The sequence below is a fragment of the Ciconia boyciana genome, chromosome 5 (assembly GCF_034638445.1).
Source record: "Ciconia boyciana chromosome 5, ASM3463844v1, whole genome shotgun sequence".
NCBI lineage: Eukaryota > Metazoa > Chordata > Aves > Ciconiiformes > Ciconiidae > Ciconia > Ciconia boyciana.
The window spans coordinates 14,384,541-14,398,039 of NC_132938.1; the positions used below are offsets into that span (position 1 = coordinate 14,384,541).

A 13,499-nucleotide genomic window follows, 5' to 3' on the forward strand; every position below is an offset into this window, starting at 1 on the left:
AGAAGTCCTGGGCCACTTTTCAAGATACTACACAGCACACCAGTATGGGCCTTCATTTTGAAATGAGGACACATATCTGGTTTTGATACTGCTGGGATTCCTTCAAGTATGTGGTCAGCTGGAGTTCCGTAAATATATAATAAAAATTAGTATAATTGCCTATGGCCTACCAGCTTTCATTGCAGTATTAGAGAAGAAGCCCAGGATTACAGTAGGGAGCAGGATTTCCTGGGTGAAACTGCAACTGCAACTTTAGACAATGCTGCAAGGTTGGAAAGAGTGTGACAACTACTGCAGTTAACAGAGACACACAGACCTTTGCAACGAGATTCAAGCATCACAGTAGTGACTTCAGGCAGGAATATATCCTGTATCTGTATCCAAACACCTCATTTGAAGTCTACCCATCTGAAGGAACTTACTGTACAGTAGCGTGGTATGGGTCAAGTGTGATCAGCTGCAAAGACTATTTTCATACCTGGCCAGCTCAGTTTACTTAGCTGCTCCAATGCAAAACTAACAAGCTAATAATTACTGTGTCTGCTTATTAGTAAGCCAAATAAAGCTAGCTATCCATTTATTCTCCAAATTACTAATAAATGCAGTGGGCCAGATTCTGATTGTACTGTTAATCTATAAATGCCAAGTAATTCTTTCAGTATGTCCTGCGTAAAGCAAAGAAAGGATCTGTTAGATTTAACACAACATAAAGCACAGTGCTGATGCATTTATAAACACATTTTTCCCTCTTAAGACCATATCGCTAAGAGATGTCAAGGGTTTTCAATTCCAGTTAAAGTCATTGGACACACAGAATCACCCTCAGATTTAAATTAGGATTTCTCAGTCAAAGTGGAATAAATACTCTGAAAGAAAAAGAAATGTCCTAATGCCCAGGGTAAACGATTCTCCTTCATCATTAGATCTAGTGCTCTTGCCCCTGGCTCACTGTCTACATTAATATCACTTTTTCCTAACGTAACTGCCTAAACGGTATTTTGAGAATTAGAACTCAAGTGCAGAGAGTTCACCCTCCTGTGAGTCTTCATAAACTGCAATAGAAGTTGAGCTCTTTGCAACAAACCTGAAAAAGACAACTGGAGTAAGCAGTCTACATCATTCCTGAGGCAGGACTGACAGACTCTGTACACTTGCATCATTCTTTGTGTTCAGATTGACTAAATCCCTCTCAACTTTTATTTCTTTTGGTACTTTACCATTGCCTGCAAATCTTGAGATTCACTTAATAAGCTTTCTACTGCAATCATCTTCTCAGTCAGATCCATCATTGTCTTTGTTGCTTTGGCACTTGAGCATTTTGATTGGTCCAAAAAAGCCTGCTGGGCTTTGTCAGTCTGCTTCCAGAAAGCTTCCATCTGTGGAATATGAATGAAAAAACAATCCATGTTCCCTCATTAATCATCTAGTATTTCATTACAGTGAGAGGCATATGAGTCTACTGAGATACAAGTCACTGAGACTACAGACAGCTTTCAGTATTAGTTACAGTGAACATTTTGAAAAGCTAAAGAGCATATTTACTACATGATGACACACGTGTTGGTGGCACATAACCAGTAGGTCAATCCTGACCTTTTTAAATGTAGTCATTCTGTATAACTCGCTAAGAATTTGTTGTTAGTTCATCACATATTGCATCTACAAAAGCCTATTATGTTCTTAGTATTAATGGGAAAACTAAAAAAGACAGCAAACTGGAGCCCTTTTTTCTGGGATGTTTATTTAGCTGCAGGAGCAGGCACTCCAGTCAGACAAGATTTTTGCTAAAAAAGGAAAACTGAAGTCACTGTTTTTCACCATCAAAGCCTTTTATAGCCACATGCTACATAAGCACTTTTCTAACTGCACTGGAATTAAGTACTTCATGCAGTATCAGCACAGTGTACATGCCCATTCTGATACACTACCGTATGGGTAATCTCTAGTTTTAGGCTCCGATCCCACAAACACTTATGACTGTGCACAACTGTGAATATTCTGTGGTCTTCAATGGGATTACTAGTACACATAAAGATAAGAAAATGTATCCATTGCCAAGATTTGTATTTAGTATCTGTGAGTTTTGCAAAAAACTGTGACTATGGCATCTGTGAGCATGGCAAAAACCCCCTTTATATTACTGAGGGAAGAGTGGATTAGTTCAAGGTCCTGATCTGTACGAATCTGTGTACAGGGAAACAATTTTCAGTATAGATGAAAAGCATCTGCTGGCATAAGAGTGACAGACCCACTGAAGGATGACTGCCGCTGGTGAATAACTGCCGCATGTTGCTCAGCGAGGCTGCCAGGGAGTTTTTATGTGACTAACTCCGGAGAACTCTAAACAATTTTTCAGAGAGCAAAGTTAAATTGCAAAAGAAACTTGACACAGATGTACCATCGTTACCAGGACTTCCACTATAAAGTGAAAGGCACAGAGAATCACAAGAAAGCTGAGAAAATTCCTAGTGAAGCCCTTAACCATCAGACATTAAAAAATGTTAACTCCTCTATGAAAAAGGCCCAAGGCTGAGATGATGAGCTGTTTAGTTCAGGGCTGAAGTGCCACAGTAAATCAGCGCAGGCAGCTCACAGAGCCATGAGTCTGACTAGTCAGTCTCTCATTTTCATCAGCAGTGAACTCGCTCAAACCTCAAAAACAGGACTGGGAAAAAGAATATCTTCCAGATCACTCAGTTTCCTGGGAAATAATATGCAGAATATTCTTAACCTCCAGTTTTCTAGCCTGCAAGCTATTTGGACACAGTGACACTACTGTAGAAAAAAAAAAACACCCAAACTTCACTTTGAGAATCAAATGCCTGCTACCGAACCGTATTTTTTGCATGAAAAAACATGTAATGTATTATAATGAGCAGAGCTGCTAAGGCAAAATATTTTGCTAAAGTAAATGTGCAAAGCATGCTAAAAGATAACAATTTTCGTAGTAACTATTTCAGCTTTAAAATGTTTTATAGTCTCTTATTACTCTCTTACTCAGTTATGGAGAATTGAAGAAAACAAGGTGCTAGGATAATATTCCTAAAAGTCACACTATTACTAGGTTTGAAATAAATCTTACCATCTGACAAGCAATAGACATTTTTCAGCTCTAAACTCAGTGTGATAAAACAGCGTTTGAATAAAAAACACACTGGTTCCCAAAGGGAGCTGGAAATACTTTGCTGGAGCAATGTAAAAATGTTTTCAGGACTCACACACATCTAAAGTACTAACTGTGGACTAGTCAACACAACAGTTTAAAAAAAAATTTAAAAGCATTCCCCATCAAAAGAATAACATTAAAATAAAATTTTAGGAGAGAAAAATTAAAAAGTTACATTATCTATTATGTGCTCAGAATATTCTCTCTCTTTCCTTTCTAAGTCTTCTAGAGTCTGGTACTCTGAATTATGGGCTCCTGACATCTCAGTATTCTGGAGTCTAGAGTCCAGTTGTTTCTGCAATTCTTCAAAATCCTGGAAAAAAAGCAAGTGATTTGTTACACAAAAAACCAGACATAATTTCTAAATTTGGGAGTGAATTTGTATGTCAGTTGTGGCTCACGGCTAAGGAAGCTGAACAAGAGCGTTCAGCAAGTTCTGCCTCTGGGTAATGCACCTCCTACAGCCACCAAATAAAACTCAAGGTATGTATATGGCAGCTCTGAACCACACTCAAAACAAATACACACATTTCCACTAGAATGTGAGTATGATCAAGACTGTTGTCCATCTCTACTGAATTCAAGTTTTAGTAAACATTGCTCCATGAGCTTTCATACTAACAATCCTTTGAATCTATCCACAACTATTTTTATTTTAATGCACGTGCCCCATCTTAAATGGCAGCTATGAGTGTATATGCTGTGTTTGACAGCACAGAGAAGTATCCAGATATGATAATCAGATAAGTGTTTCCTGCAGAGTGCTAGCACACACGGATGAACACACCTGTAATACTCATAAGGGACAAATAACAGGCTACATGATTATATGGGTTTTAAAAGTTTTTCAGTCCTTTGAAACCAAGATGATTTTTTTCTGAAAGCTAATGATACTGACAAATACTAGTCTTCTGCCCTTACTTAGTAGCTTAGTTACTGCAGTGGATGATGCTTCAGCTGTTGAAACATGCCTTATGTAACAAGCATTCACTTTTAATATCACACAATTTTGGGTGTCAATACATTAACTTGATATCCTATGTCTTAAAGAAATGTAACCAGATTTTGACAAGCTTCACAAACAATTTCATCAAAACCCCATTAATTTTTCTTACAATGCAGAATCAAAGGAGGAAAATGCCATCTGTGACAAATCATATAATCCTCAGTCTTTCCAATACTGTATTACATACAGTAGTTTCCAGTGCTAATGCTTTTGCTTATTACTGATGTCTCTTTTACGTGGTATCCATAATCAGCCTCATCCCTTACATGATATCCCAACCCTAAGGCTGTCATGTTTCCAAGACCATTCTCTCCAGAATATAGGACAGGAATCCCATAAACAACTGGCCTACTCCAGCAATTACTGCATCTCATAAACAAGACTTAGCCTTTGTCTTGCAGCAGCTCAGGTGCATGAAGACACAGATGCCGTCAAGCCTCATTGAAGGTTAGGCTGTACTGGGAAACACACCTAATCTGTTACCTACCTCTGTGTTTATAATTTGAAGTCATTACCAGAAGTCTGTCAGAAAAAGGGATTTGCACACCAAATCTCACTTTTCATTTAGTAAATACAATCAACTTTAATACTAAACCTGAGGATTTAAGCCAGAGGAGTGGTTTTAAGGCAAAACCCATTCTGAAATAAATTATTAGGTACAACTACAGAGATTCCTGATATTCGGTCACAGTTTGTGAGACTGAACAAACAAAATAAATCTCAACAACTAGAGCTGGCAGGCCGATAGACTTTAATACCTAAATGTGAAATTCCATCTCTATGAAAGAAAAAAAAAAATAATTACTGTAAGAAGAATTAAATATTGGACTAGGCTGCCCAGAGAAATGGGGGAGTCTCCTTCAGTGCAGATATTCAAGACTTGGCTTGGCAGGGCACTGGATAGATAGCCTTGTTATTCCCTGCTTCCTACAGAAGGTTGGACCAGACGATCTCCAGAACTGGCTCTCAACCCAGACTTTTCTATGACTCTAACCTGGAAAATGTAAAGTGGAACCAGTAGTTCTATTTTGTTCAGTTTTGTAAAGCTTTTTTTCCTTCTAATAATCTTAAAAACAATATTGTGACTCCATCTGAAATGCATATTGACTGTCAATGTATGTCATCTAGTTCAGAAGTGGAAAATGGATTTTGATACAAGTATATGGAAGAAAAAATGATAAAGAGGAAAATAAGTATACTTTCCCTTGATAAAAAAAGCCTTGAGTTTCCTTCTGGTACTTTATTTCCTGCTATTTTATTATCAGTAATGATACATGGAACCAGACAAAGACCTGATAATTAGAAATTTTTAAATCTGAGTGAATAAGGTTCACAACGTTCTGTTTGCTTGAACGGATTCAACTACAAAATACTTTTATTCTTTGCAGATTAGACGCATCACTGTCCTGATCACCTCATACAATAAGAAAGGGGAAATGTGGACAAGGTAATGGAGAGAATCAACTAACAAGGGAGTTTCTTTGCATTTCTTCTGAGATAGATTACAGGTGACATTGCTGTTTAAAAACAGTAGGTGAGAGAGCCTGCTGTGGCAGCTTGCACCAGCTGGTCGGATTAACTCTTATTTTCTGTGGTCTGAAATACTAACCAACAAAACCACTTACATTTTCTTGAATTAAAAGGATCTTCTTGAACATATCATCAGTTATCTTCTTTTTACGACAAAAGTCTGTAAGGTATATTTTGAGAACCTGAATAAACATCTATTCAAAAGGAAGGAAACAAAACCCAGGGTAAGTGCCTGTTCAACATCATAAGGACATCTTTGTTGTCAACTAAATCAACAACTTTTGTTGATTTAAATCAATCCGTGAGACTATAGTGAATCATAAGCAAAATAACAGAAACATCATCAGAACTCCGTATTACTTCCACTATGAAAAATTCTTTAGCTTTGGCTTCAGTAAGATACTGGGAGATGGTGTTATGTTCTAACAAGGACAAGGACATAATCTCATATAGCCTTGTAACCAGACTGACACATCTGAAACTGTCCTTTACTGGACAATATACAGATCACTTAAAAATATAAAGCCCATTTTTTTAAGTTTAATGAACCACTAAGCTGAAAGATACTAACATATTCATTACTACGATTTCAGCTGTAGTCGGCCAAATGAAGTATCAATCATTTTTATATACAACACAAAAGTAACCATCTCAAGTTCTAGCTACCTTCTCTTACAAAAAAATACAGCTATTTTCCAGCTGTTGGCTGTTGTTTTTTTTTTTAAGATTGTAATACTAGTGTCTTCAAAAAGATATTTTTGAACACTGGGATAATTTGTGCTTAACCTCTTCTCTTGCCTTGATTAGAGTGTCAGTGTAAAGACAATTCACTTCATTACTAACTGCTGCAACATTTTCCAATATGAAGATAAAAATACATGAAATTTAACAGCCACCTGCCTGTTACTCATGCACTTCAAAACAGATGATGCAGAAGTTGCCCACTTTAAACATGTAAAAACATAAATAAGACCATATTTACATATACAAGCAGTTATTGAAGCCAACATTTCAGCTGAGCAAAATCTGGAAAGTATGTTATAATTAGAATTGAGTAGAAGAGAAAACAGTAAAGCAGCCATGTTTTGGATTTCACTTGCCAACGGTTTGGATAGGAGTTTGGCAAGTTTTGAACACACAACACCAAGATACCACATGCTGTAAAAAGGGGGGGGAAAAAAAAAGAATTCAGGAAAACACTGAAGGAAGAGGATATGTTTCCTTTTCCTAGAACTGATGCTAATAAAGACTGACTCTGAAATCAGAGAAAGCAGAGTGGTAAAGGAAGAAACTATTCTCTAAATTGAATTTTTTCTGCCATTTTCCCCTGCTAGTGAAAACACAGGGCTATTCAAAGCTTCAGCTGAACGTCAAAGTAATCTGCCTTTTATAGTAATTTCTGGTGGGCCACAAAGTACGTTCAATGCTCATTTCCTCAGTATTTCTGTGATTACATCACCATGTTGTTAACTTATCGTCATTTACAAATGGATTATTAACTTTGAGATCAAGTTCAACCTTCTCTAGTCAAGCTAAATTTCCTTCTGGAATCTGATCTCAAGCTCCCTTCCTCATCTACCTAGATGGGAATAAATCCCATCAGAAGAGAGGCTGCTTTCCAGGTTTACTTTAATGCTTCCTCTTTTGGACTGTGTAGAACTTTGTTCAGAAAATCCCTGAACAGAAATATTCTCACTGCATTTAACAAATTATGTCAGAAATGACCAATCTGTTTAAAAAGAGGTTGGGAGAGAAGGGGAGGAGAAAGCTATATACTTTATGTCCAGATTTATATTAACTAAGCTAAAACTTAGTAATGGTAGTGATTCTGTACTTGCTCATAACTAGTCACCATAAACAATTATATACATCCTTTTTTTTTTTTTTTTTCTCCCTGTCAGCTTTGGATACTGTGACTTGATTGACTTGATGTAGTTAGCTATCTATGGTTTAAATGGGTACCTTAATTCCTCTGTCATACAAAATCAGGACTATTGTACATATAACAATGGTACTGATTCAGTTGAACTGAATTTTCAATTTTATTCAAAGAGCTTGGAGTCCTTGGAGTTGCAATGCACAAGCATTGCCCTTAAAACACAAAGTCATCTACTAAATATATATATTTTCTCTATTTTTATGACCCTCAAGTGTTGTATGTTATTCTCTGGAGTAAAGTTTAAAAGCAAATTTTTATGTTATCCAGTCTGACCTCCTGTATTTCACAGCCCAATATATTTATTTGTATTTTACTCCTTTGTGAAGCTCATATATATGCAGAACAGAGAGAAAAAATAAAGAGAATACTGTAGAGATGCAACTCTGCTACACTACTTCCCAGCTAGTTACTAGTTTATGTTATTTCCTAAACTGATATTCAACTAAGATGTTCAAAACAAATAGCTATAAATGAGACATGAGTACCTACCACATGTTTTTCTTTCCTGAGTTCAGTATCAAGAAGCATGAGATCTTTTAAAATAAGACTGCAAAGGCAGAGCTTAACATCAAAACTAAAACAAAGATTTAAAAAGTGTTAATATCAATCTAAATGAAGGTCACATAAAAGAGCAACGCCATAGTTTCATGTAATTACTAAATTATCCTAAAAGCATTGGCCCTAAAACAGCAGTCAAGTCACTTCATTTCTACATTGCCTTCTCCTTCAGATAAAATCTCTCTACATAAAAGCAAGCAAAACAAAAGAGTGCTTTAACGAAGTTGGAGTTGCAGTTCCCTTTAGAAAAAGGCAAGGTAAATATAGGCATGAGTGGCTACAACAAAAGGAAAACAAAACTTTAAATTAAAACAGCTACAGCAAGAGTGGGCATTTTGAAAACATTCTTCATTGCTAGTACGTTCCCCAGTCCCCATAGTGACACAAATATAATTTTCTTTATTCTTGCTAATGAGATTACAGACACATATTCATCTAGGGGTATCTCACTGTTGTGCAGCTGAAAGAAAATCGGAGCTGATAAGCTATTTTGATTAGCTCTACCTGCTCATCACTGGAGTGACTGAGAAAGGAACAGTTTTCCCACAATATGACAGAAGTAGTTCCCATTAAAACGGAGAGAGCAGACCATTGCCACTTGCTGTTCTCAAGGCACCTGTTGTGTGACTTTATGTTGTACAGTGCAGAGGACTCTATCCCCAGCTGAGCACGCCACTGCACGTGTGAACTGAGCATACAAGCCAAAACAAAGGGATCTCCTTATTGTAACAGTGATAGACCTTTTATGAGACTGCTTTTGTCAAGTTCCGATTCCCAGAACTGCATAAAGAACAAACTGACTTTCAGTATGCAGCATGATGTATTACTTTAATCTTCCCAACCACTTTTTTAGGGTTATAAGCAGATTAACCCTGTCTTGATGTGGTGAATGTATGCATTCAAGCCCAGCCTTCAGTTTACATCAGACCTTTAGTGATTGTCCCGAAAACCACTGGGGCATGCTAGGAAATGACCAAACACGAGTGCAGGTTTACTGCTTACCTCTCACATGTTAGCACTTCAGGGAAGCTGATCACCTTGAGGAAGGCTCGAGCCTGAAATCTGTCATCGCTTGTTGTGGAATGTATTGTTGTGGAGGAACTGCAGTCCTCTTTGTCTCCCTGGCTCAGGGATCCCAGGCTGCCTGACGTAGATGTCTCCATGACCTGATTAGGCAGAACCGACTGCTTTGGATTCTCATGCAAAGATGGATTGGATGACCCATCTGCTAAAGGCTACAGTCAAAGAAAATTTAGAAGGTCAATTAATACAACACAATAAGGAGATAAACATCTCATCAGTTTGCAGTGTTTGCTTTCAAGCGAAAAATTAAATATACACAGCAAAAGCATTTCCACAAAATACTGACAGGTTCATCATGCTGACAGGTTCTGCATTGCCTGGAAAAGCATTCTTCTGTTGTGATTATCTGCTTGGTGCATGTTTTCTTACTGCACGGCAGATCCGGGGAGGGGATTCTTATGTCTCCTTGGACAGACCCAACTTCCATTAATGTTAATGGGAAGAAAAGGTCTCTTGACTACAGTGAAAATTGACCAGACACCAGGTCAATTGCAGGTTTCAGAGGGAGCTGAAAGCAGCTGATACCTTACAGAATAAGCCCTGAGTTAACGGACTGTAAACAAAGAGATCCCTCTTAGGCAGATTGGCAGTAAGTTTTCTTCTATTACTTGAGTCTGTGATTTACTCTGACACAGAATGATTGTCATTAATTTTTACAAGTAGAATCTAAAACCTTACCCTAAATTTCTGATTGATGGGATAGATCACTTTTGCCTTTAATGCAAATGCCGTGACGTTACTGTTCAGAGGAGACTCACTTTCCTGCATGGAAAAGAACAGAAAACCATTTGGGAACAGCAATAGACCTGATGGTTGTTCACTGTAAGCATTCCATGCCCCTTTTGGTTACACAACTTAGAAATTCCTATCGATAGCTAAGTATTTATTGACTGTTTCTGCTTTGGCACAAGAAGTCTTCTCATAAGTCTCCTTCAGAGTATGAAACCCAGAAAAGAGAACTCTATCATTACCACTGCTCCAAAATGTTTTTACTCCTGCAAGGGAAAATAGGTAATAGCTGGTATTCACAAGCTATTTTCAGTTTGGGGTTTTTCCCCCCTGCTTTAGTAGCAACTAGAGATTTCACATGAGAGACTGAAATTATCTTAATAATAGAAACTACTAAAGGATAAGCTCCACAGATATCATCATGGCTATAAATTATGACTTTCAATTTAAATAAGGAAACAATAGATTAAACAAAACCAGTCATCACTTTTTCCAGGAAGAACTTTTATAGTACAACCCTTAGTTATAATCTAGAGAAAATATCAATGTTCTTCCAAAGAACTTTTTATAGATAATGCATTCTTTTCATACTGCTATATCACGTAATCCGACTTTCTGCTCTTCCTCTTCCCCAGCCACTGCTTTATGCACTGGAACAATGAGATAATCAGCTTTGTTTTGTGAGGTTATGTATGGCTCAATAAAAGGTTGGCTATAAGCAACAGATAGAATGTTTAAATCCAAGCTTTAGGAGATTTCCTATTCTAACTGTTTTGGTTTTGTCATATGAAATGAAAGAATCTGATTTGTCAAAACACAATTTTCTTTATATAGATTTTTCTAGGAAATATCAGAGCACTAATAGAGTCTAAAAAAAGAGACAGGAAGAGAAGAACAGACTACATAATTCATTAGACTCTTTTATCATTGCACCTTTTCTCCATTTTGTTTATTTCCGGAAGTCATTTCTGGATTTACTGATAAAGTTAAAAGTATGCGGTCAGCATGTAAAACACTTGCTCATACTGAGCAGTCCCACTGCTGTAGTACATATTCAGGGATAGAGGCCAACAGATCCATTGCTCTGCAATGGCTGGAGGCAGAGCAGCTCCAGTCCAAAGCTGTAAAGCCATATCACAGTGTGCTAGAACTAACACATTCTGCTTCTCAGCAGGCATGAGTAATACACAGTTATTATTAACACGGTAATTATGGTATTATTGCAACGTGGAAGGTCTCAGAATGAAAAAACTGTTTTTCTGAAGTGCTCGAACCTAACTAAAAGCATTTTCCATCTATGCCTCTCCATGAACTGTCAATTTGATGCTAGTAACAGCAAAAGCCTCTGGGAATTGGAACAAATGAATAGAAAAAAATATATAACTTCAGTAGTTAGACAAATAGGTGGGAGAAAGTCCCTTAATGTGTTATAAATGAGCTAAAGGGTTTGGGAAATGGATACAGTTGTGAATGATCACCTTTAAAAGACTGTGATCCTATTTCAAAAGGACTGGTAATATGCATCAACTTATATCATTACATAAGTTCTCCCACAGGATTTACACTCCAAAAGAGAATCTAATCCATGCTCACTTGTTATGCTGTACTATAACTCAAGTAAAATGACCAGCCATGGTTTGTCACCATTCCTGATCACAAAACTGAAACTAAGATTAATTTACCTGTCAGTATTTAAACCAACAGTAAAATGTTTACAATAATGTCTATCTTCTCTTTGCCTTGAAACCAGTTCTCATTACAAGCTAAGCACCACGCTGGCTGGCTTTAACTGACACTTTCTGCATATATTTAATTTATGTATAACAGACTGCATAAGTTAGCTGAACTGCATATTTTTTTAAATGTGCAGTTTAACTCACAACCTTTAGCTTCACCAAGAGTGGTCAAATCAGCTTCGGGTGAAAGGCTGTGATCTAACAATTACATGGTAGGACTGGTTCTCAAGTTATTTTGAGATTATCACCAAAAGAAAAGTTACTTGAATTTTTGATTGAGGGTGGGTTAAGTTTATACCTTCTCCTACTCTTCTTTCCAAATTGTTTTTCTAATTGTCCTTGAATCCCAGCTCACCATACTGGTGTTTCAGTACTTAAGATCGTTTGACCTCTGCACTGTATCTTCAGCTGGTACCTGATGGGAAAACTTCTTACGCGAGAAAGCCATTGAAGATGCTGCTGTTCGTAAACATACTCATTTTACTTCATTTGTTCTTTCTGCCTCCGTTGATCTACTCGGTCCAACTGAGAGCTGAAGCTTCTAAGGAGGCTCTAGAAAAAAAGTATTTGTTCCAGATTGGACCTCATAAGGGAACTTTGTTACTGTCAGAATTTCTCTAATAAATCTCCTTCTCCAGGAAAGAATCCACTATCAACTCTCAGCACTGATTTCAGTACTTAAGAACTCTTTCTTATGTCAATAGTGTTAACTTTTCCCATCAGCCTTTTGAAATTAAGGACAATATAGAGGAAAACCAAAGAAGCCCTTGTCCAAAAAGAACTCAGGATCTTGATTAAAATATCCAAAAAGAGTCGCCCAAGAGAAATGGAACTGATAAGGGGAATGAGTGCCTGAAATGGTTGCATTCATAAGCAGCCATCAACTCCCACTCTCCTTCTTACACTTTTTCTGAACACTTTTTAAGGGCTCATTTCCAAACCCAATAAAATTAAGACAGTTTGGACCAGGACCTGAATGTGCTCATTGCTACATGCAGCAAAATGGACATCCAGCAACAAGAGAAGATCTTTACCTCCAGCACCATCTCCTCTTTTGATGTATAGGGATCTGCTTTATTTTTCATGAGTGTGTGCTCTTTTTCGTCAGAGTTGAAGCTTTCCAGAAGTCTCTGGGAATCATCCTTCTGAAATTCCGAGAGAAAACAGATAAAATATAACACTGAGACCATGCAGATTCATTGGAAACATCTCTGACAGCAGCCTGGATACATTCATGTCTCCATTCTGAAAATTATTTCAGTTTTAGTTGAAAATTTTGGAAAAATACAATCTGAAGATGAATGAGAATTTTACATATTCAGGAAGGAATAATTAAAATTAATGAACTTTATGAATTTGATTTGTCAGTCCAGAGGTAGAGTTTTAATCCGAAAAGTTGTTAAGAGGCTGTAAACGCGTCAAATCAATTCATCTGCTCTCAAAATGTCTTACTATAGACTATGGAGTTGAGCTCATGGTCTAAGTTCAAACTTCTCAATTAAAGCAAGTTAACTAAAATTGTCTGTAATTGCCTGAAATGAAGAGAACGCCGAGTATTTTTGCTCCCCTGCTATGAGAAAAAATTCCTAAATGAAGTTTTATGTGTGGGAAAGCTCCTGTCAGGAAGAAATAATCATCAGAAAATGTTCAACATCTTCCTTCCCCAAAAGCAGCCCATATAATTGGCCTTTACTTCCCTAACAAACACACAGAGCCACTGGTACGGACACAGACTGTGCAGGAGAAAAACCT

The 13,499-nt window shown here is 37.2% G+C and overlaps 1 protein-coding gene across 3 annotated transcripts in view; it reads right to left on the reverse strand.

The window, feature by feature from the left end:
• Positions 1 to 13,499, reverse strand: part of EVC (EvC ciliary complex subunit 1) — a 60,585-nt gene that overhangs the window by 43,487 nt on the left and 3,599 nt on the right. For 2 of the 3 annotated variants that reach the window (XM_072861691.1, XM_072861690.1), the window contains exons 2-8: positions 12,782 to 12,892; positions 9,961 to 10,044; positions 9,202 to 9,434; positions 8,131 to 8,215; positions 5,798 to 5,896; positions 3,342 to 3,479; positions 1,218 to 1,376 (exon numbers count right to left, since the gene is read on the reverse strand). In XM_072861691.1, the coding sequence (XP_072717792.1) occupies positions 1,218 to 1,376; positions 3,342 to 3,479; positions 5,798 to 5,896; positions 8,131 to 8,215; positions 9,202 to 9,434; positions 9,961 to 10,044; positions 12,782 to 12,892 (909 nt within the window). The remainder of the gene's footprint in view (positions 1 to 1,217; positions 1,377 to 3,341; positions 3,480 to 5,797; positions 5,897 to 8,130; positions 8,216 to 9,201; positions 9,435 to 9,960; positions 10,045 to 12,781; positions 12,893 to 13,499) is intronic. The other variant, XM_072861692.1, reaches the window with a different exon arrangement.